Source organism: Aphelocoma coerulescens, chromosome 11 (assembly GCF_041296385.1).
Source record: "Aphelocoma coerulescens isolate FSJ_1873_10779 chromosome 11, UR_Acoe_1.0, whole genome shotgun sequence".
Lineage (NCBI taxonomy): Eukaryota > Metazoa > Chordata > Aves > Passeriformes > Corvidae > Aphelocoma > Aphelocoma coerulescens.
Window position 1 is genome coordinate 4,904,563 of NC_091025.1, and position 24,652 is coordinate 4,929,214.

The following is a 24,652-nucleotide window of genomic DNA, read 5'->3' on the forward strand; positions in this document are numbered from 1 at the left end:
GCCCCAGTGCCCGCTGCCAGCGGAGCGCGCAGCCCGGCCCGGGCCGCCCCAGTGCCCGCTGCCAGCGGAGCGCGCAGCCCGGCCCGGGCCGCCCCAGTGCCCGCTGCCAGCGGAGCGCGCAGCCCGGCCCGGGCCGCTGGCTTCTCAGGGCCCGCGGGCCCCCCGGCCCCCGCCGCCCGCCCCGGCCCCGGCCGCGGCCCCGCCCCGCCGCCATCGCCACCTCCCGCCGGTGCCGCCCCCGCCCGCCCCCGGCAAAGATGGCGTGGCGAGCGCTGCGGCGGGTCGGGCCGGTGCTGGCGCCGCGCTGCCCGCGCCTCCCGCTGCCGCTGCGGGGGCCTGCGGCCCGCAGGCTGGGCACCAGCTCGCTGCTGCTGTCCGGTGAGTGGCGGCCCGAGGGAGGGAGGTGAGCGGCGGGCAGGCGGGACAGCGGCCCGGTGCTGCGGAGAGCCGGCGGTGCCTCTGCCCGGGAGGGTGGGCAGGGTGGGCTGCGGGAGCTCGCCCCGGCCCAGCCCGCGGGGTAGCCCCCGCCAGCCGGGGCTGGGTGCGCGGAGTGGCCGGAGCGCGGGTCCCGCCGGCGGCCCCGGGCTGCAGCCGCCGTCTGTCCTTCTATCCCTGTGTCCCTCTATCCCTCCCTCCTTCCCTGCCTCCCGCCGTGCCGTGTCCCGGCGGCCCCTCGGAGCGCGATGCTGCAGCCGCCCGGAGCCCCCCGGTGTCGGCGGGGGCCGGAGAACCTCGCAAGATGGCTGAAGCCTCGGAGGGCCCCTCACCTGCCCCCGGCCCTGCTGCTGGCGCTCCCGATCCCGCTCCCACACGAGCGGGTTTACCTCCGTTAGTTGGCCAGAAACTTTTATCGGCATCTCCACAGTGCAGTTTTTAGCAAAGGCGGCTCAGTCCCCCTCTGGTCCCATACAGGTTTCGCAGAGCGGGCCGAGCGGGGAGCTCACCAGCTTGCCCAAAAGAGCGGATCGCTTTTCCCGGAATTGCCGCTCGTAAACAGCTTGATGTTGGCTCCAAGGAGCATCAGCAGCACAAGAAAGGGCCAAGGGTGGGTGTCTGGTGGAGGCAGAGCCGCAGCAGGGACTGGCGTGGGCAGCCGGGGAGCCCCAGCCAGGCTTGCAGGGCCTTGAGCCGCTCTGGGCTGCAGGAGTTTGGTTCTGGCTCCTGTGCAGCCACAGCTGCACCAGGGGCACGGCAGGGGATGGGCTCGCGCATCAGTGCTTGCTGTGCTTTTGCATTTGGGGTAGTTAATTCTGAAAGCATCTACTGCTGTCAAAGCTCTTTTTGAATGGAAGTTACCCATGAAAGTCTGAAAAACAGGATCAGTGGTACTCTAGCAAACAGAAATGTTTAAAAAGTAGGCGAGGAGAATATGCTTTAAAAGTAATGACTGCCACTAGGAAGAGCTCATCCATTTCTTTCCAGATAATCTTAAACCTACCTGTTTAATTGCCTTCTGCTGCAAGTGAAAGAAATAACATTTATTGGTCATTACTTGCAAAACTGAGTCAAGATCTAAACTTTTTTTCACTATTCAATGTACCCATTGTTTTTCTATACACATCACTTGAAGGAGTAACAAACAGTGCTTTTGTTTTAGGCAGAGAGGAAAAGTTTTGTATGCCTCTCTGTGGAGGTGTGAGTTCGCTCTTCAGGTATAGATGAAATATTTAACAGAGGCAGGTTACACTAAATGAAGGCCTGAGTTCAGAGTGTGCTCTTAAGCTGAAACCAAAGTCCTGTTGAAATGAATGAAGCTAGAGTAAATTCAGCTGCTCTTCTGAAAAAGAATGCAGAGAGATTGACATTTCATATTCCTTTGATTTATTTAATGGGCTGACCACATCAGCTCAAAGTTCAGATTTTGAGATTACTTATTAACTGTTTTTAATTTGACCTTTACTTTATTTGCAGTGGTTTTTGTTGCATGCTCAGAATTTTAATTTTTCACTTTTTTTTTTTTTTTTTTTTGGCCTGCAAGAAAGTTAGATGCTCTTCTAACTGTTCAGGACATTTTCCTGCTGTATTCCAAACTGGTGTGAAAATCTTCTGGTTTTTTATTAGCCTTGCTTTATAAACAGATTCTATACAATATTATTCTAAATAAAAATGTGCTGGTTGGCTTCTTTTTGACATGTTCAGCTTGGGTTTGAGATTTGTCAACCGTCATTCTCCATTCTTACAGTTCATTACTCATTTCCAATAGAATTCCCATGGGTTTAACATCTTGACCTGAAATGATTTGAGACATTTAAGATTTTGTTCATTAGAGTGTGTCATGAGATTTTTTGTAGTTATAAGTAATGCTAGATGAAATTCTCTGTGGATTTTTGACTGGTAAGTCGTGGGTAAATACTTTATATTTACAATTTACTCATATTTGTTTGTGTACTATACTTGCAAAACCACGTATTGTTCTACTGAGCTCTAGAAAACCTGGGCCCTATTCTAAGACAAACCATTTAACCTGAGACTTGCTACTCTTGAACTTTTCAAACACAAATAAGAGGATCACTGCAATTGAAGCAGCTTAAAATATGACTGGAAATATTTTAGCAGGTCTACAGTGAGAACTTCTGTTTTCCTTCACATACAATTTTAGAAGATGTACAAGGATTTGCAGAAGTGTAGTTTCTCTGGTGTTTGCCATAAAGAGTCCAGCCCACAGGATGAGCTTGAGAGGAGAATTTTGAACTCAAAAGGAATGTGCAGCGGTACTATGGCACTCATCACTCAGGGAGCTATTTCAGAAGTTATTTTTTTCAGCTTCTGCAACATCCCTTACCTGACTGGATGGGTGCTGCAAGTGAAAAATAAAAATAAATAAATTAATAATAATAATAATAATAATAATAATAATAAAGTAGGAAGGTATCTGTAGGGAAATTATATAGAAGTGAGAAAACGGACAAGGCAGGCTGAAAATGCTCAGAGTAAGAAAAGTTCCAGGAATAATGTTAGCAAGAAAAATATTGCCTGTTTCAGTTACTTCTTTTGAAGTTTTTCCATATGACTTTATAAAAACAATTGCTCTAATAAAGCTGTCTTGAATCTTACAGATTTGAAATGTAAGGAGAATTGTAACCTTGCTGTGAAAAGACTTAACAAGGTTTTAAACAGGCTTATTTTAAAATGATACAGAATAACTACTGTGTTCTTCTCACAGTAGCAAAATTAACAGAGAGCAAATTCTGTTAGGTAGCAGTTGTCTGTGTAGGTCACCTTATTAATTGTCCTGTATTAATTTGCCTTAATTTTACATAGATCTGTGCCAGCTGTGCACTTTGAATGAGATGCTGTAATGTTTTCTAGAGTCACTAACACTGGCCTTCCCAGCCATAATAAAGAAGTTATCAGAAATAAACACTAAATACGTTTGAAAAGTCACTGTGCTATCACAGAAATGTATAACTATGGGTAAAATACACATATAAGCTTTAGATTTGCACTTCTGTTTGAAGGAGAGCTGGTCCTTTTAGTCCTGTACTTTATCAGTCTCCAGATGGTTGCACAAGAACTGATAATACTCTGAGCAGGACACCCAGTGAGCCTCTGCCCCATCACTATGTCCTGAGCAGAACAAGGTGCTTCTCTAAATTGCATGGGCTGTTTAAAATATTTTCCAAGAAAAATGAACAAACTCAGTGAAAAGCCCCAGGGTTTAAGCTGCAAATGTGTTACTGTATTTAAGTGAGCAACATGTCACTTCTTTCTGAAATACCAAGTTTGTTTCCTTTCAGCCCGCAAATTCACAGACAAGCACGAATGGATATCTGTGGAAAATGGCATTGGAACAGTAGGAATCAGCAATTTTGCACAGGTATTGATCCGTCCCCCCTTCTCCAAGTCTGCAATATTTATTTATGCCTATCTGCTCTGTCCTTGCTCTTTGGACATTTACAGGTTTTTTTATTGTTTTAATTGCATATGCGACACACTGAGCATGATTTTTTGGACTTAGGTCTATCACATTATTTGTGATATTTGTGCTATCTCAGCATTCTGGTGTTAATAGCTTCAGATTGAACCTGTGGAGAGCTGAAATTGGTGAGAAACTTCAGTGTTCAGCTCTAAGCCTGAGCAGTTCACATGGCTGAGAAGAGGACATCACGTACTTTTTTAGGTCAAATTTCCCTTGAACACAAATATGGTGAAATCCCTCTGGCTAAAGAACAGTTGTGAACAGATTTACAGCATGGCATACATTTCTTACTCTAGGACAGGAATTCCTTTGGGTTTTTTGTTCTCATGCAGATACTTGATTTGGAATAGTCACAGGCAAATTCTGGGCAGAGATTCGCTGTATGTGAAACTTAAGAAAAATGAATGGGACAAGCCAGCAATAAATGGAACTAATGTTTCTTAGGACAAGCAGCATCTCCTTTAATCTCAGTTTTCTGACAATAACTCTAATATTCTGTGAGATCTCTGGTCTTTTTTGAGATAGGATACATGTGTCAGGGAAGAGTTGAGCCAATTCTTATGGTGATACAGGTCCCAGTTAAGTCACTAAGGACAAATTTTGTGCTAACAGCTCTCTGTAGCTGATGCTAAGATCAGCAGATGTTATTCCTCATTCTGCCAGAAGAAATCTCCATAGAACTTGAGCCTGAGGGTTATTAGCACTGTAATAGAGAAACAGTAATTTGGTATTTGGGCTATGATAACAAAACAGTTTATTCATATTAAGCATTTGCTAAGAAAAAATGAAAAATACTCAATCCTTAAAGAATGAGAACAACATTTAGACAGAGACTACTGATATGCAGATTCTAGAGTTACTGTATCAGTTCTCTTCTATGTATAGTTTTGTTAATGTATGCTCTGATGCTTTTGTTTTGCTTTTAAGGAAGCATTAGGAGATGTTGTTTACTGTAGTCTTCCAGAAGTTGGGACAAAATTGAGTAAACATGGTAAGTTTCAGTTCTAGTTGCTCTTGAAGTGATTATTCTACTCATCCCACTCTTCCTTTGAAAAGATGCATTTTCTGAAATAATATTTATGGTCGTTAATATCATTATGAAGTTTCTGTATGCAAAATAAACTCAGCTATTTCTACAAGAGACAGCTTTAATTTGAAATTCTCACTGTCAGACTGTGCTTAGCAGCAGAAAATATCTGCTTTTTAAACTGTGAAGAAATTTATTCAAAGACACAGTATTTAAAATATTTTTATAATGATTTTATCTATATTTTGTTTTTCAAATATTTGTGCTTTGATCTGAACTTGCAAGTGTTTATTTGTAATTCTCCAGTTATACACTTTGTGACTTGCATGATGTGAAACTTCTAATTGATATCAAGGTCTAACTTTTCTACAGATATAGGACTCAGTAATTTTGGGGTATTAAATGTAATCACAGGTTTTTGCTTATTAGTGATGTACAAATTGTTACATTCTTCAATTATGTAACTTTTCTTGTTAAAGAAAGTGAACATAAACAGGTAGAAATGAAAGGCCTTTTCCTGTATTAACACTGAGAGCTGTCTGGGTAGTATATGAGGAAAAGCTTGTCATTATCTTTAGACAATTTTTTAAAAAGAAATGTGGGTTTATGAGGTAAAGGAGAAGGCCTTTCTTCTGCCATCCTTACTGTGGAATAGCTCCCTATCAAACTGTTTTGGCCAAATCTGTTACACTGAATGCTGACTGCTAGACAAAAGGTCTCTCTGTGTAGGATTTTAATTAACCAACTTGTAGTTTTGCTTTATTTGAAGGAATTTCATTTCCGTTTAAGTTCTTCTCTTTTCTGCCCATTCTGGCCTCAGTCTAATTCCAAGCTTTCCCAGAACAAGTTGTTCTCAGATCCCTTGTGCTGGTGCCTATCTACTCTTCTGACAGGTCCCTGTTCCTTCAGCCTCTGTCTTGTTTGCTTGTGGCTGAGAACTGCTCTGCACTAACATTGCTCCAGGCAGCATTTCCATAACTCCCTCCAAAACAGGAAAAAGGGAAGAGCTGCTGGGTGCTTCCAGTGTGGTGCTTCTGAATACTAATGTGTGTTTTCCAGTGAGTGCAAATGTAACACTTGATAGCATTTCTGAAGGAAAAATGGGATTGCTGAAATTATGGCTGTGTTGATTTTGTAACCAAATTACGAATAAAAAGGTTTAAATTGTAGATAAAAGGGACATTTAAACCTCTTGCAGCAAGAGCTGGGTGTTGTTCCTTCTAAGTTAATATCATGTCATGTGCTGTGGGGCTTTAGGCAAAGGATTAACCAAATGTAAGGAATTCCTGTCCCTTCTGTAGCAGCCAGCTAGCACAAGTTCCCCAGAATTCAAGACCATAAACATCAAATTTAATAATGCTGATCCTTGTCATAAAGTGGGTGATTTCAGTCTGTCTTCTTGCTCAAGATGTAGATATTTCTTCACTGGTTGGGTCATCACCAGGATGTCTGACTGAAAAAACTGCAGTGCTTCGTGTTTTCCCCTTAGAAACATTCCATTATATTCTCTGTTTCAGATGAGTTTGGAGCTTTGGAAAGCGTGAAAGCTGCTAGTGAACTCTACTCCCCTCTCTCAGGAGAAGTGACTGAGATTAATGCTGCCCTTGCAGATAATCCAGGGCTTGTCAATAAATCTTGTTATCAAGATGGTAAGATGTCATTTTTATCTTTCAATAATGAATACTATGTGGATTCTTGCTACTACAAATGGCTCTGCAATTCCTGTTCTTCCAGTTTAATGTTGTGGAGACCTAAATGGAATATACTGAATATAGTTCAAGCCCAATAAAATTTAACATTTAAAGCATTATAACAGTCTTATCTTTGATCAATGGTTTTACAACATCTTATTTTCAGATATACACTGTGGCTGAATTTAAATCTATTTCCCTTGACTCCATTTCTAGTTTTGGATCTTGTAAGAGTTCATGATACTGAGCTCAGGCTCCTTTATTCTTTCCAGACAGTATCTCCCTATGCCACTGTCAGAGCCAGCACTAAATTACACAACTGCTCTGACCCCAAAGGCCATTTCTTATGATGGGATGGTTGGTTGTTCATTTTTTCAAATACTGAAACATTGTTTTGCCTGCACAAAAACCTGGCTGATTCTCCAGTGCTCCAAGGCTGGTTGTTCCTGCTGGGAGTGCTTTCCTAAAGCAGTAACATGAATGCATCTTTCTTGTAGGATATTAGCAACCTTTTCTTTTTTAATTTCCTAACTACAGGTTGGCTTATCAAGATGACTGTGGCAAACCCTGCTGAACTTGATGAACTGATGACTGAAGATGCCTATGAGAAATACATAAAATCCATTGAGGACTGAGCTGGAATAATGAAATAAATTCATACAAAATATTTCAGTGTAGTTTGTCATCAATCAAGGAAGTACTGAATATCCAGTTTTGGCAACTTGAAAAGCACCACTTAAGATCACATATACAAGACTATAAATAATTACAGTGATATAAGTGTTTCACATCTATGTACCCGTGAGGGTTTTTTATTCTGTTGTCTGATTCATGTAACTCCAGATGTTATCTATAATATTTTGGGAAACAAAATTCAGTTGCTAAAATACATAGTTGCACAGATTCATTTGACATCAAATTTAGTAACAACAGCCTTAACATGGCAGTTTTGTCATAGGCACGTGACTGTTCTCATAATCTGGACTACTGTTTTCCCTGAGATACTTTTCTATTGCTCCCAGACCATTGAAAAGCAGTGTCTTCCTAAACTCCTCATGTTTTTCTTTCTTAGAGTTGTAAAGATGATACCAAAAAAGGAGAAGCCATATCAACTACCTCTCTGTGTGATTTTTATTTCTTTACAGAATTTATTAATCCTTTGCTTTCCTTCTTTTTTTTTTTTTTTTTCCACTGTGTAATCAAATAGTCCTGCCTGTGAGACAGGAGGGATGGGGGCCCTGCCTTCCCCTTTCTGTGCTTTCTTAGTGTGCAAAGCTCCTGCAGTGATTGTTTATCCAGGTTCTACAGTGGATTATTTAGGCTGTATTTTTGTCTAGCAAACACTACCTAAGTCACAACTCATAAAGCAATTAATTTTACATCTTGTGCCTGGCAATTGTGATTTCAGCAGAGCAGAGGCTTGTGGAAATTGTGTGATCAGGAATAGTTTGACATATGTATCCATGTGTGTCTGTATTTAAGATCAATTAGGGCAACTGCCCTAATGACATCGCAGGACTGAACCCAAAACTTCCCCTTTGCAAACCAGTGAACTAAAGCAGCTGATTCCATTAGACTTAATATTTAATGAATCCACAAATGTGCTCTCAAAGTTGATGTGACATCTAAGGGTAAGGTGGAGTTGTACACACCTGCACTTCAGGAAAACACAATAGTACAGCAGAGTTTTGGTCTAAAGCCATTCCCCACAATTTTAAAATGGTTATTAGCAGCTAAGCACAAAATAGGAACAAACACCAATGATTTAAGTTGATCTAAGAGGAAGCAGGGGACTGCTTAATTCATGTAAGATGACTAAAGCAAAATTCATGTTCCTTTGAAAGTTCCTTCTTTCTAAAGGGATATGAATCACAGCCCTTCTAAAGGGCAGAAATACATTGCTGGTAATACAGAAACCTTTCTAATGTATAAAAAGAGGGTTTCTTTTGTGATCTGAAGGGATGTCAAAGTAATTGGCTTGGTGGTTTTTGGGTTTAAATCCTAGGAGCAAACTTTTGCTACACAAGTCACACATCAAAGCCCTGCCAAGAGAGAATGCACTGTGTATTTCAGATGGTTTCATCTTCTCCGCAGGAGCTAAACTGCAAAATGAATAAGAGGGAAGAGGGAGTTTGACTGTTCCACAGGAGTTCTAACTTGGCAGTGGTAGATAAACAAAAGGCTCTTGTAAACCTAGAGTAAATGTTTCAAAAACCCTCAGTACTTATCCATTATTCACAGCTCCATGTAGTAGTTGTTGTGACACCGTTGAGGGCCCAGAGAGCTGGGAGCTTGGTCCTGGGCTCTTACAGACTCTGTGCATCAGTTTCAGTCTCTCACCTCCTGTGCACTTTGGAAGGGAAAGTTTGTTTCAAATACAGTATGTGCAGGAAAACGGAGATAGGAATGCAGAAAAATGTTTCTATTTGATACTGTTTCTTTCACCATCTTTTTCCAACTTGGCTAGAGGGTAACAGGCCCTTCATTCTTTGCCGTGTAATACATGATCCTTGTGGATCTCTGTAGAGGTCAGTCCAGAGCACTGTAACCCATTTTTATACCATTTCCCCCTTAAAATGTTTGTATTTTTAAATTTTGATCAATAAAATAGTAATTTCTGTAATGCCCTAAGGAACCTGGGGAACAATAAAAACCCAGTTGCCCAATTAAACTGTAGTAGCAGTGTACATACATCAGTGTGGATAAATGACAACTGTCTGGGAAAAGCACCTGAAACAGAATTGAACCTCTCTTTCATGGTGTACAGGTGGAAAATGGATGTTCTGTTGCTTAAAGAGGAGGACCAAAAACATTTTAAACAAAAACCTTTTAAAATTTTATACAACTTTAAAGTGACTTATTCCTCTTAAAATGGGAACAGCAGTACATAGGTGCTTTTTTTTTTTTCCATGTGATTTATGCCAAGAGCTGTGATGTTCTGCTGTTTAGGACAAATGATGTCTATTGGACCAAGTATTTTTATACCTTTCTACAATTCGCTCAACTACCTGAATTATGCTGCCAAAAGAATGTATTCTTCCTTGTTTAATGTTTGCTACCCAAGCAGAGCTCCAAGCATCCCATAACTTCACTATGTTCAGCAGCAGCAGGAAGGCTCAGGCAGACCACCAAGCACTGATAGAAGCCACACTGCAAGAGTATGAATACAGCACTTGCTGACATGAATCCACAATTAATGTCTTTATCAACATAAAGAGATGGAGTGAATGTGCATTACCTTTGGTCTATGACACGATTTTAAATGCTTTTGTATAAATCGTTGGGAAAAATGTCAAGCTTGTTCGCCAGTGTGTGCTCCTACAGAAAATTAATAAAGGAGGTGTTTCTTACAAAAATAATCACTTTATCTGTGACCTCTTAAGTCTTGATCCTGAACTTAAGAACGTAACAATTACAATTACAGGATAATTTATATACATTATAGATTCAATAGAGAGATTTAGTTTATGGCAAATTATAATCCCACAACCAATAATTACATCTCTGTATCTCCTGGGGGTTAATTATATCATCTCCTTTCTTTGTGCCAACACTTCCTCACTGTTCCACAAGTATCAACCCCTTTTTCTCCCCAGTTATCTATCTGACTTACAGAAGCTAAACTTAGTTCCCCAAGTTTTTCAATCCATATTTTATTTGCTAATATTTCTATCAACATCAGTCCCCAAAAGCTTGCATACCTTGCATTTTGTCTGTTTTTAAGCCAATGGAGTGCTGCATCTCTCTGTGAATCTTGGGCGTGTCATTATATAAATAAAAATCATGTAATTGTTACTTCTTACTAGAGAGAGAAAAAAAAATCAATGTTTTAAAATAAAAGAACAAAAATACATCAAAACACTGGGCAGTGTTTTGATGAGCATAAAAGAAGGGCAATGTCAATTTCACTCTCACTAAATTACCAGTGAGACAATCTTAAGCAGCTCTGATTAGAAGTGCAGCAAATCTCAGTATCCAATGCTTGCCTGAACTGGTGTCTGCAGACAGGTGATGTCCCATGGCTAAGGATCCTCTTTCCTTCTCCTTCAGAGTGATAGATTGGGAATCTAAAACCTCCCTGTAGTAATGGTTCCCATCACAAGGTTTTAATCTGCCAAACTGACACAAAAAGGACACGACATCCATCTTCAGCCCAGCCGAGTGAATAAACTGTACTGCAGCAATAAATCAACTGCTGAGCACACGAGGCTTTTCTGCTGTGATGTGGGGAGATCACACAGCAAAGAGGCAAAGGGAGTTGCACCACCTGCACTAAATATTCTGGAGAAGAGAAAGAAAATCTAAGAATAACGCAGAATTATTTCATAAACACAGGACACCAGTGGAAAAAATGCTTCAGGTCGCAAACGGTGACCTGACTGAGACGACTGCAACTGAAAATACGAATTTTCGCACAAATTCACCACACGGTGGCACTCGGAACGTTGAAGCCCGGGCAGGGAGAGCAGAGGCCGGGCCTCCAGCTCCCAGCGCCGCGGGCTCAGCGCAGCTCCGGGGCCACGCACGCACCCGAGGCAACTGTAAGAGCAGCAAAAAAGATGAAAACATCCTGCTCCATTGAAAATGTTCAAAACACACAGACACACTTCTCACAGCACTGTATGTAACAAAGGAATTAACCTGAACCTCGTTTTATTGTACCCAGCATGATGTGACTGAACTGATGGAAAACAGCATCCTTGGGGATGGTATTTCCAGGGAACAGGACCTCATGGCTGTAAGGCAATATTGAAACACTCTCGAGCAACGTCCAATCATTGCAAATCATCACCAAGATATTCTGCAGATGGCACAGGCAAATTCTGAGGGCAGCTTAGGCGTGTCCTTAATGTAATTTTCTCCACTCTCCCCACATTGACTGAGACACAGTCTAAGAACAGTTGTTTAATAGCTTTAATATTCAACAGTTTTTGAATAGCTTGTTCTTGTCTAAGAATATTCCTGGGCAGGAGAACTGACTCTGTGGTATCTGGATTGCTTAGAGTTTGCCCCACAATATTGATGTCTCTCTCTTCCTGACAAAGCATAATTCAGTCACTTCAGACCTGATCTACTTTAATGCAGCACAAGTATCCTACATCCTCTGCTATTAGGCTGTTTTATTTGTCGTTTTTTTAATAGTGTTTAATTATTCATGCTGTTGAATGTAGTTTGCTTAGAGAAGCATTTAAATGGAGGTACAGCACTTGTACCTTTCTCTGACCATGAAAGTCAATCCACAAGACAGAAGGATGAGTCTGCACTTCTCAGGACACAAGAGAACTTCTGCTTTCTGCCATCACCTGCCTCCCTTCTTCACTTCATGGGTCTGGATCAAGAGAAAATAACAGATTTAAGCATTCTTGGCAATCCCTGGGCTGTTCTGAGAAGCCCTCACTTGTGCCACCACTGGTAAGGCAAAGCCAATGATAAAACTGCTGTAATATCACCATTGCACAGCTCTTTTTTTCCTGCAGTGCATCACCCTCATCCACAACTGGAACATTTTGGCAACTTTCTATTAGGCCATGGGGCATGGGCCTGGTAAATATGTTAAATAAAAAAGAAAATTCTGCTGTTCAAAGCCTTGATAGGACTTTTTTTCTCTACTTCCCTCATCTTCCATAGGCTTAAGGACAACATGGTCCTTTAGGCATGTCCCTGCTTCTGTGTGAGCTGAAGGAGTGTTTCTACAAGGAATCAAAGAGAGTCTTGCAAAGAGCCCCTCCTTAGAGGCAGCACAACCAGATCCTGTTTCTCCTTCCTCCCTGCCCCTGTGCACATGGAGCACTGCAAGGAAGAAGAGGGATTCAAGGAGAGGTGAGGACCATGGCTCTAAGTCATGGCAACAGCACAAGAGGAATGGGGATGATGTTGCAGGAGAACCTGAGCTGATCAAGAAGCTCCCTGACACTGAAGGACCAGGCTCTTGCTCCCCGTCCCTCCTCATTGGCCTCTGCCTCCCCTCTGTACCTGACCCCCCCACTCCTGCCAGCTCTGGTGGGGACAAGTCCCCCATTTGAGAGAGCTGTAGGATTCCATTCATTCCCTGAGCCAATTCAACTCTTGACCAAAAATCATTGATAGACTCCCAGAAGCCCCCAGACATGGTCGTTTAGAGAGAGGGATTATTATTATTATCATTAGTAGTAGTACAACTGCCTGAATACTTCACTTATTTTAACTCCTGTTATTCATAAGACTTTCTATCTACAACATTTAGTTCTGGCTAATCAACAGATGAATTACCATAGTCATATACTGTCCTGTGTAAGAGTGAAAATAATGAAAAATTAATCCAAGACTAAAGAACACTGTAAAACGAATCTTCATTATAATCATCACTCAGAACTGTAATCTCATTACTTCAGGACCACTCAAGTATAACAGCAGTTTTGAATTCAAAGCATATTCCTTACCAAAAAGAAATCTAAATTACATTCTGTGATTCTAACTAACGCGGTCTAATCTTGATATAATGGTACCTTAAGAAAATAGCTCTAGATTCTGTAATTTATGTGCACTAAGAGTTCATTTTTACTTGAACAGAAAGATTAGATGGATGGTAAATCACAAAACATTCCCCCTAGAAAAAAAAAAGAAACCTAGAGCTAATATTAATTAATTACTTTGCCCTTCCAACAAAACACATACATACAAAAAATTATTAATAATGAGACAGCTAAGCACATGTTTCTGAAAGAGAATAGAAAAATAAATTGTACCAATTACATGAGAACAAACACAGAACATTTTTTCTCCTTGCAGCTATATGGCTTTTATCTGTATTCTTGAAAAAGCCTTAAAAAGTGTTAGTTAAAGAAAAGTTGAAAACTGTTCTTAGCATTGCAAGAGAAGATGCTGAGTACACTGAAATATTGAATAGCAGCACATTGTAACACTTCAAGAAACAAGTATTTTGAAGCTGGGAATGAACAGAGAAAGAATATTTGGAAGAGTACTTGGGATCATTTAGCTGATACTTGGGACAGCCTCAGCTCTGCAGTTCAGGCAGCCCTTCCTCAACCACAGAATGCTAAAACGGGGCTGAAATGGTGCTATTGAAACAAGACAATAAAAACAGCCACATACATTTACACCCACTGATCGTCCCATCCCATCCCATCCCATCCCATCCCATCCCATCCCATCCCATCCCTCCAGCAGAACTCCTCCAGCAACGTCCACAGAGAACACTCAGTCGGAGACACCCTCGGGACAGGCTGGCTGGGAAAAGTGCCCCAAATATCAGGTATTTGTCTCAGATTTGCAGGTACATCACAACATGCACAGTGGAGGCTTTGAAACATCACTGCTTCAGATCCTCAATAAAAAAAGACATCATGGTTTGTCAGTTTAAGAAAAAAAATAGTTTTATAGTCACCACATGCTCATGATTTGTCTCATTAATCTTTAATGGCAGCTAGAAGCTACAGGTTTATAAATATATCTCTTTTATAATTGTGACAAGCAGTGACTAGATGCAGTTTTGGTGGAAAATTTTCTGAAATACTGTAAGGCTAGGTAAATTACAAGGCATTATTAGAAAATGTTGATTTTGACTTTTGGTGATATTACATTAACTTTTACAAACATTAGAAACAAACATTATTTGGTGAAATATAAACATTGCAGAAGACACTACAACCAAAAGTAATTTACTGGTCAAGTACAGAGTTAAGTAACAATTTTTTTTTCAGAACAAAGTCACAGTAAATCAAAGAAACAGTAATAAAAACCTGCATGTTGAAGAACACTCTCTTCAACAGACAGAACCTCAATTTGTGTAACACTGCAAGGGAGGAGTTGGTTTGTTCAAACCTCTCCAAGAACAGCAATTCTCTGTCACAGCAGTTTTCCTGCAGTGCAAAATGGATTTGTGCCCAGATGTTGGCAGGTTTTGCACCCAGGGTGCCCCCCATGAAGGAGGTACACAAACATTTGTTATACCACAGTTCAGAAACTTGACACACAAGTAATCCCAGCCAATTTTAGTTTGTCTACTTTCAATCAGCTTTAAAAACACACTTACTAGCTCTTTGAGTTTAAAAGTGTAGTAAGATTTGGCTTTTTGTTTTAAAATACAGAAATATAAACATTTTAAAACTCACAACAGTAACACAACTTTTGTCCTAGAAGGTGATAAGTGTAACGTGTGAGACTTGATTATGCAATTTTATGAAATATTGTCTTGTTATTCAGAGGAGTTTCTTATGATTTAGTGAAGTCAGGTTGGACAAAAAGAGCCTGAAGTTATAACACCATTTAAGACACACAGTTTCCTTAATGACACTTTAAACTGAATATCCTATACACAACACAGTGACACACGAACGACACCAATCAAGTTAATCCCTATAAAAACAGGTGCACCATAGAATTGCATAGAAAGAAATCCCTGGCATTAATAGCTTGCACTGGAGACTAGGACTTTCTCCCTGCCATTCTAGATCAAAGCATGTATGTTTTTTAAAAAGCACATCTCACACTTGACATTATTCTTAGCTATACTCTTTGGAATCACTAGTGCATATGTAATTTCAAGCAATTTTTATACTTCATGCTATTGTTTAATAACTAGAACATGAAAATTGCAAGGAAAAAATTTCCCTGCTTTCCCCTCCAAAAATCTAATGTAAAATAATCTTCCTATGTAGCATAAAAATAAAATCAAATCTTCCCTCAACAACAGAGGCCTCAAGCAAAAGCCAGTGACTGAATGAAGAGGATATTCACACAAGGTGGGGAAATCCAGGGTCAAAAATCCTTTCTGTGAAGTAATTTTAAAATAGTATTTATAAGTTGGATAAAGAAAAACTCCAAGCAATAGCCAGTGGTTTATAGCTCAGTATCCACTTTGCTCATGGAAGACCTACATTCAAGTCCATACACAGATGTAAAGAAATACTCTCACCACTTCTTTATTTTGGGGCAATTCTCTCCTGTTGGCTGAACCTGAGAAAATTGAAGCAGGTGTGTTTCCCTGAACATGTTGAATTTTGAAATATGCCATCATTTTCCATTTTAAACAAAATACTGATCAGCTCTACAAAAGGCCAGTGGGCTTTGTTTTACAGCAATATTGACTATATTTACTTCTTGCCTGGAACTATTGATGCTGGAAAATCCTTAATTTCAGTGCTCAAAAATACTTCCATTCCATTAAGTAATCCTTCCATTTACTCCAAACATGTGCACATGAAGTACCTACAGGAAACAGAATTACTGAGGGTTTGCCAAAAAGCCATGCAGAATAGCTGGAAGGTAAAAGTAATTTACTTCAGATCTTCCTTGCAGTGAGCACTTTTGTTTCCTGATACAAACTCTGCAGACAGATTAAATCCATCCAAAAGTTTTAACGATGTGCATTATGCAGCATCAGATAAATTACAGTAAAAGTTGAAAAGGCCAGGTCTCCACAAACAGATTTCATAGAAAACTAGAACTTCTGGTTTCAGATAGAATATATATTTAGAATATTTGTGCAAGAGGTGAATATATACAATAAATATATTCTGTTATATTAACTATAGTCACAATTGGTTTCTTTTTTACTTAACTACATGAATGTAGAGGTGTACCAAGGAAACATTTCTGACTGACATTTCTTTCACTGTAATAGGGGAAAATATTATCAGATTTCTCTGGCTGCTATAGATACAGGATTTCTGGCACAGCTGAAAATGTGTCAGGAATTAAGATTATTATATTTTTGCAAAAAATTTCATTTTAATGACAAATTAATTATTGGGCTTCTGGTGGGAGAGCTAAGGAACGTGAGCTTCATTTCTAGGAAATGCTGAAAGGCACATAAAAATTTTAATATATAAGCTGTTCAAAAAATCAGATTCTGAGTATTTCTGCAGGTTACTTTACATTAAAATTAGCAGCTGCTTGCCTCTTGGCATTATGGAAAAACATTTCATGTATCTGTAAAGGGATGATGCTTATTCATGGACAGACATTTGTTCATTCAAGTGATACATTTGCCCTCACATCTGCTGAAACAACAGTGTGCACTTACTCTGTTGTTTACTGAGATACTGAGGCACACACATTCACATCAAAAGTTACTTGCAAATGGTAAAAGGAGAAAAAACTTAATTTACCTGGAATTACATACATTTAGTGAAAATAAGTAGAACAGCTTCAGTAACTGATTTAATGCTAATAAATAATATGTTTAGCTAGCTGAAATTCCATTTACAGTCGCTTAACAGTTCTGATTCATTTTAGGATTTCTAATAATTAGGGTAAATTTTCAAAATATTACCATAGAAGGCATAGAATCGCATGCAAAACCCCTACCAGTTCCAGTGTGAAGCAGCAAACATCCATGTCTATCAGACATACAGTACAGCTCGACTCGCTGTATAAATCCACATTATAGTGCACATAAAATAACATGGCACATTTCATAAAGCTGCAGCTTTGCACCATAAATGACAGACACATTTTTACATCTGCAGAGACATAAGCAATGAATAATTCACTTACAAGTGAAGTACACGACCTAAGGATTATTGTCTTGCCTAAACCATTCTGGTATCACTTGGAAAGTGACGTGGCATGAACTCCAATCCTGCAAATGAAAACATTTTTTCCAGAAACAGATAGGCTTGAAAATTTTCAAATATTTAACTTTGCTTGTGAAACTTCTTTTTCTTGAACAATATTCTTTAGAAATATAATTTTAAAAAGTTGTTTGGCTCATGCTCCCAATAAAATGATTGGTGGCCTGCCAAATTGAAAATGACCCCCTTCAACACAGGTTTTTCTCCTCAAAGTCATTGTTTATGTATTATACAAACATAATTTGATGTTTTTTATTTCATTTCCACTTATCACAATGCTTCTAGCAAGTATTAGATAGCATGGATGGCATCAGATTGAAATCTAATGGATTGAAAACTACATGAATGCTACCAGTGGAAAAATACAGCCATTACAACTGAACACGTGTGTGGAAATACGAATAAACCTTTCTTGGAGATAAATTCATGTGACAGAAGTGCAAATGTGTAATCAAAGTAGTGCAGCTTTGGCATATGCCACTGATAATTTCTATGAAAACACCTCAATCTCCTTCCACAGGCTTCATCAATAGCATTCCCAGGTCAAAGCTGGCTGGGTGCAGCCTTCCCTTTCCAGGCATTACAATGGATCTGTCTCTAAATCTTCTACAAGACTATGTCTTTTACTGGACTAGCATATGTACCATCAATTATCTCTGATCAAGCCCATAAAGCTACTCACAAAATTCAGGTTGAGGTCAGGATTAACCGCTTGAAAGCTTAGGAAACTGTTGTGCAAAACACTGTCCTGGTATGCTACAACTTCAAAAGGTTTAGTACTCAGAATTGTGCTTGGCAAAGGTGGCCATAAATGTAAGAATAGTAATATCTGGACAGTATTATAAAGCCATAGGCCAATTCTGCCTGCAAAATTCCAGCCAAGAACAATAGTAAGTTCACCCAAGTTATGATAAAAAATAAAGTGTAATACAACAACCTCCTTGAGCACTTGATGCATGTATGTCCATTTAGGTAATCCAAATTGAAAGTGTTTAAGACACAGGTGTGAGAAGGAGATTTTAAAACTTTTTTAGAGACTTTTAGAGAATTTTTAGAGACCTGCAGAAACTGCACAAATCAAATGTTAATGAAAACTGCCAATCACTGGAAAATAATTTTGGAGTTCTAGAATTTTTCAGTGTTAAAAACGTTCTTTAGCACTGCCTGTGTTTTTAAAGCCATTGAAACAATAAACAGGAAATCTTGCTAAAACTTTATAAGCAAAGTTGCAGCATCAGTTGCTCTAAAATGCATAGAAACTACTTTTTTCTCCAAGCATTTTCAGTCCACATAACAGCTGTTGGTTCACTCTGTTGGTTAAAAAGGCCAAGCTTTTGGAAAGCTACAACATATAAATAAATGATGGTTTTCTATACTTCTAGCAGATTTCAAAGTGCTTTCAAATGGAGACAAGTCCTTTTCCTTCTCTCCAGTGTTAAGGCTCTTATAAAAAGCATAAATTCAACTAAAAGACACTTGGGCTTTCTTTATCAAATACACCACTTAATATGTTTTAATCACAAACATTTTAAGACCCTAGTTGTGTTATTCTAGCTTTATAAATGTGTTCTAGCAACTTACAAGATTACTGTATTACAAGATGGGGACCTTAATATACTAACTTGTGAAATACTCAGTAGAAGATACTGATGGTGTATTTCGGTTAAGTTCTGTTTCATTAAAAGCACAGGGATTAGAACACTGACTGGGAAATTAAAACCAAGCTACCAATACTACAGAAAGCAGTCTTGGTACTACTTCCATTAAATCAGAACCAATAATCTACAGAAATGAAATTAAATACTCTTTTCCCATCGAGTTTCCAGACCTCTTTTTTTCCCCCAGAATGTATGGGTTTAATTATTCTGACTGAGTCAGACGCTCAGGAGACAAAACTGCTCTCAATTCTCACCGATGTCAAAAGGTTCTGTGAGAACTCACTACTCCAGACATTACTCAAGCTGCTTGGGATGCTTAACCCTTTCAAGAAACATAAAAATGCAGTGTAAAAATTTGCATTTCATTCCAGAACAACCTACAGAAAATCCAAGATCTTAAAGGCCTGATCTTACAGCCCTCCATAACCAGAAAATCACACTGACATGGTTTTATCACTCTCAGAAGTCATATTTGCAGAGGCCCCTCTCCAGCAAACACACACATGCCTCAATCCTGGAAAATTAGCACCCAGATTTGGCACCAGCACAACCTGTATTCAGCTGAACTCCTGAAAAAGCAAATTTAAAAAGGAAAATGCTGTGCTTAGTGCTAGTATAATTTAAAACATACCTTTGAAGGCAGAAGTCACTATGCTGTGTAATTTTGATTGATATATTTTATATGGCAAGATAGAACTTTCTTTGATTTGTCTGATTAAACCTCACCAGTTTTGTGAAATCCATCACTTACTGAAATTATTAAGAAGGATTTGGAGCAGGAAATTCAGAAAGCTGGCTCCTGCACTGATACTGTTTAATTAAACTCTTAACAGGAATAAAAATGAAGGTGTTGCTTGTAATGCAGACTAGAATTACAGATTCAACTCTTGCCGTCTCTCCTTCCTTTGGTGCAATTCCACGACTTTCCTGCTGACCTGAACACAAGCAGCTTTGTGGGACCAATCCTACCGAAACAAACGCCAGATCCTGACAAACTTTTCCATCAACGTATCACGCGAATTCTAAACCAAAACACTTTCTTTTTAAAATCTCTCGGTGAGTTGCGTTTCAAATAGGATGTGATACTGGTTTTTTTCTTTCTAACTGTGTTTAAATACCTGAAAGAGGGTTCAAAATGAAAAAAAACCAAAACCAAACCATCTTTGCTTTAAAACGAACATTTTCACTGCAAAATGAAACACAGCTGTGGCTTGGGACATCCGTACTCTTGTCTTTTTGGGTTCAAAACTATAACCTGTCCCTTAGCCTGCACTATCAGGCCCTTGACCCCGCGGGACAATTAACACGAGTGGGTCAGCGAGGCGCTGAGGGCGGATCCAGCCCCTCGCCGGAGGCGGGCTTTGCTTGAGCAGGATTAGGCAAATAGGACGGAGGGATGCCCTACGGCAGTGCCCTCCGCGTTACCGGCTGAGGTAACAGCAGCTCAGCCTGACCTCCGGGGCCGGGAGGATGCCTGCAGATTCCGGTCCTGACCGGCACATTCCTCCTCACACATTCCTCGGCCCCTGTCACCGGAGCCCGGCCGGCAGCCGCTGCTTTGGTGGAAGCCACAGTGCTCAGGACACTGAGGGGGAACCCACGCCCGGCCTCCGTGCCCACACCCCGTGAGCGCCTGGAAGGCGAGCCAGGGTTCCCCCCGTCACCGCTAGTGACACAGAAAACACAAATTACCCCTCTGTAAACGGAACTCGGGAGAACTCCTCCGGGCGGCTCGCGGGGAGGCGGCGGGGCAGGCGCCGGGGGGAGGGCGCCGAGCTCCCCCGGGACGGGTCCCCCCGACCCTGCGCGGGCTCCGCCTTGCCCCCGCCTCAGATGAAGTGGATCCAGGCGGAGTTGTCGGGGTCCTGCGGGGGCCCGTCGGCGGGCGGGACGCGCTGCCGGCCCCGCAGCCGGTAGTTCTTGCCCTCGTTGTTGTCCCAGTACTCGGCGCCGGCGACGCGGTAGCGGACGGCGAACTCCAGCGTGGCCTCGGCGGCGGCACCCAGGGGCAGCAGGAAGGCGAAGCGGTCGGTGATGCCGTCGGCCGGCCCGGGCGGCTGGTACGTGGCGGCAGCCTCGGCGCAGCTGGCCCAGCCATTGAGCGTGTAGCGCACCGACACGACCTTCTCGTAGGCGAGGTTGAGGACGCGCACGGCCCCGCGCAGCCCCACCGGCTCTGCCCGCACCCACTCCAGCCTCACCTTGTGCTGCCGCACCCGCTCTGCGAAGCCGGGGCTGGCGCCGGGATGCGGCGGGAACAGCGGCTCCAGCAGCGGCGGCGGCGGCCCGAACAGCACCGGCTCCAGGTCCCCCAGCGCCGGCGGCTTCCTGGTCTTGAGGAGGTCGGCGGGGCGCGGCGTCGGCGGCGCGGGCAGCGGCACCCGCGGCAGGTCGGCCTCGCAGAAGAGGTGCACGGAGGTGAGCTCCAGCCCCAGCGAGTCGGCGAACCGCACGGTCTTGCGGCGCGACGGGCTCTGCTGCAGCGCGGGGCGCAGGCTGCGGTCGCCGGGCGTTGGCAGCGATTTGGCGCGGCGGCGCTGCGTGGGGCTGGGGGGCACGGCGGGCAGCGTGGGCTCCCGGCCGCGGGTCGGCGGCGGCTTCTCGCCCGCCGCCTCCCGAACCACGGGCGTGGGCGCGGCGTCGCCGTCGGGGCTGCAGCCCGCCCTGCACTGCTCGGCCAGGCTGCCATAGAGGCAGGCGCTGCAGCTGAAGTTGCGCGGCAGATAGAGCCGGGGCGGCGGCGCGGGCACCGAGCTGTGCAGCGAGCCCGCTTTATCCATGGGGTGCCGGCAGGAGCGGCGGCGGTGCCGGCGGCTGTCGCGGCACCGGGGCTCCTCCTCTCGGGCCGCGGCGTGCGGATAGCGAGGCGGTATTACCGCCCGGTCCGCGGGCTCTGTCTCTCGCCCGGACCCAGCGGGATGCCCTCGGCGATGTCCAGGTCGCGGCCGGCCCCGGGGGATGCCGGCGGGTGCATATGCGCGGGGGCGGCGGCGGGACCGCAGCGCTCCGGCTGCTGCCGCTGGTGACGTGCCGCGGTCAGGCAGCGACACACGCCCAGAACCATCCTTCCTTCCCCATGGCTCTCACCCGCCCCAGTGCCTGCCTCGGTGTCGGCCTCGCCACGGTCCCTAATTAAACCCCGCGGCTCCCCCTTCCCGCTCTCTCCCTCTACGCTGTCCCTCCTATTCTTCTTCTTCTCCTCCGCCTCCTTCTCCTCCTCCGCCTCCTCCTCCTCGCTCTGTTCTGGGTCTTTCCTCGAGGATCTCATCCAAAAAGAGGAGGCGGCAGGGATTCCCCAGTGGAAGCATTAAAATTCATAGCGGCGCTCTCGCTCGTCCGATCCCGTTACAGAAATAGCTGCGAGAGCAAGAGGCAAAGCCGGGCTCGGGAAGATTACACGGGCCGATAAGAAACAGCTGGCTTGGAAGTTGGATCTCACAGTGTACATTTAAAGGAAGAAATCCAGCTAATCTGCTGTAATGCGTTTACAGTACATCTGCCGAATAAAATACACCTGCCGCAGTCCTGCCACGCGTCTCCATCGGGGGTAAAAGCAGCTCCGGCCGAAACAAGGGGGGATGATTGTGTGAAACACAAACCGCGCTGCCTCTTGCCAGAAGAACATTTGGTAACTGCTGAGCAATATTCAAATAAATTATAGCTTAATGATAGACTCTGGTGTAGCCAGTTCAAGGAGTTAAACCACCATTTTAGTAAGCCGCTTCATTCCAGACTTTCCGTAATCTGGGACTCGTTTTTAATTAGTAAATGGCATTAAAAACAATGATCCTACCATTCTGCCAGAGCCTGAGCCTGAACTGTGTTGACATGTGATTCTGATTTAGCTTCTGAGCAGAAGCTTTTTACACCTCTAGCATTTTATCTGCAGCACTTGGTGTTCCTTTGACAGCCTAGGCAGTGGAAATGCGGCTGCTAAGATTAAGAATGGGACAAGTAAACCTGATAAGAGTGGGGAAAAAAAGCCACCAGAATACAGGGAAAAGTTACCCGCTGTCTCGTATCAGAACAATCAGCTTTAATTCCTTTACTAATAAGCATGAAAATAATTCCTAGATTATTGCTGCTGGCTTCCAAATCTTTTTAATGACAGATAAGTAGGGAAAATTATGCCCATCGGTGTTAAATTTGACACCATTATGTTTCATTGTGCCACTGTCTCACATTCACAGCCTGATTACAGGTTTTGAAAAATCAAATACTAACAACATAAATAAGTACATCTGAATTCATTAGCCCAGGATCTTAAAATTATTTCACTTGTCCTTTAACAGACACTCTGAGAAAAGTTTTTAAGGTCTCTTTCCTGTGTCTCCCTCACAGAAATGAGTATTTCAGTAAAACAACATGAACTCATGTCTGTTTTTTGTCTGCTCATGCTAATTTGGGGGAGAACAAGAACAGACTCAAATAATTGTTCAAACAGGTTTTAAGGCTACAGCCTTTTGAATTTTTTTCAGTAATTTCTCTCTTTCTTTCAACATTTTTGAACGAACTAACACTTGGTTTTGCTGATATTCATTTCACTTTAAATCAAGTAGAGAGAATTTTATTTTTTACATTAATATGCAAAGTCCTTGCATTTTAAAACCATTGTGAAACTACCAGCACTAATAAGCTAAATTGGTTTAAACCAAATTACACGTTCAGTCAGGTCTGGATGTTTTTGTGGTATGCCTGGGAACACAACTTTGGAGTAATTTAGCTTCTGCTGTACTTTACAGAATTGGGGTGCCTTTGTAAAATTTCACTTCCCCTCTTCCAGTAATGTTACTTGCCCAACTTCTTCTTATCATAAACTTGTGTAATACTCCTGCTTTTTGGCTTTCTCAGGTCTCCTCTTTCCTTCCACAACCATGGTATTTCATGGAACCAAAACCCCAACTTCCGTCTTCTCTGGTGACTGCAGGTGATGTAGTTCATGTAACTGAGTTGAAAATACAGATTCCTCAAAGGTAGTAAACCAAAAATTAGCATAAAACCCATGAAAATACAGTGAAAAGAAAGAAAAAAAAACCCAAACCCAAACCAACACAATAAGCTTTGGACCAGCCAGGTCAAGGCAACATGACATACAGGGGCACCTCAGCCTTGTCTCAAGCACTGTCATTATGTAACCACCACCAGAATCCTCACAGTGGTATTTTTCACTTTGTTCTCTCAATCCAAACATTCTCAACAAGTCTCACTGAATCTGAGGATGCTGCTGCTTTCTTTTAACTCTTGCTTACTTGCCAAGTGAGCTGTGGGAACTCTTACTCATGCCTTTCACTTCTGAGGGTGTCCTTACTACCAGGCTTGTCTTCCTCCTCTGATGAATTTTAAGACAGGTGCAGTAAATGAAAGTTTTAAGCATTGAAATGTAACAAATAGATACACAGACATCCCCTCAAATAGCCTGCAGCCTTCTGCATCCTTCTGTGATGCGGAAACTGGTTTGAGTTAAAAATGGGAAGCATCAGGCACAATTTGTAAAAGGAAATCTAAAAAGAAATTTTGGGTTTGCCTACTGTAAATATTTGTACGCAGCAAATGCTGAAGTCCTTAGAAGCGAGTAAGCACTACCACACAGAGAAACTATGGTTTAATGTATGCAGTAGTAGGCAGCCATCCACCACCCCCTCTCGATCTTAATTTAGTTCACAAAATTTTGAACACTTAAGTTTCAAAGTCTAATCTGTCTCTGCTTTTATAGCACTATGGTAAGGACATTTTTTAAGGCTCTTTTCTAAATAATACTGTCAAAACCAAGCTGATACAAAAAT

At 42.3% G+C, this 24,652-nt stretch overlaps 2 protein-coding genes across 2 annotated transcripts; one reads left to right on the top strand and one right to left on the bottom strand.

The window, feature by feature from the left end:
* Positions 1 to 235: 235 nt before the first annotated feature.
* On the top strand, positions 236 to 7,304 carry GCSH (glycine cleavage system protein H). Its single transcript, XM_069026673.1, has 5 exons — positions 236 to 378; positions 3,738 to 3,817; positions 4,847 to 4,910; positions 6,464 to 6,595; positions 7,175 to 7,304. The coding sequence occupies exons 1-5, from the start codon at positions 258 to 260 to the stop codon at positions 7,270 to 7,272; spliced, it is 495 nt and encodes a 164-aa protein (XP_068882774.1). The 5' UTR covers positions 236 to 257; the 3' UTR covers positions 7,273 to 7,304.
* Positions 7,305 to 13,881: 6,577 nt separating this feature from the next.
* Positions 13,882 to 21,737, bottom strand: LOC138117145 (protein phosphatase 1 regulatory subunit 3E-like). Its single transcript, XM_069027196.1, has one exon. It carries the CDS (start codon positions 21,647 to 21,649, stop codon positions 20,699 to 20,701), a length of 951 nt encoding a protein of 316 aa, XP_068883297.1. The 5' UTR covers positions 21,650 to 21,737; the 3' UTR covers positions 13,882 to 20,698.
* Positions 21,738 to 24,652: the final 2,915 nt, after the last annotated feature.

Coding starts and splice junctions, on each gene's coding strand:
- LOC138117145 (XM_069027196.1), bottom strand. CDS start 21,649: ATGGATAAAGCGGGCTCGCTGCACAGCTCGGTGCCCGCGCCGCCGCCC.
- GCSH (XM_069026673.1), top strand. CDS start 258: ATGGCGTGGCGAGCGCTGCGGCGGGTCGGGCCGGTGCTGGCGCCGCGC. Junction 3,818..4,846: donor GAATCAGCAATTTTGCACAG/GTATTGATCCGT, acceptor TTTGCTTTTAAG/GAAGCATTAGGAGATGTTGT. Junction 6,596..7,174: donor TAAATCTTGTTATCAAGATG/GTAAGATGTCAT, acceptor TCCTAACTACAG/GTTGGCTTATCAAGATGACT.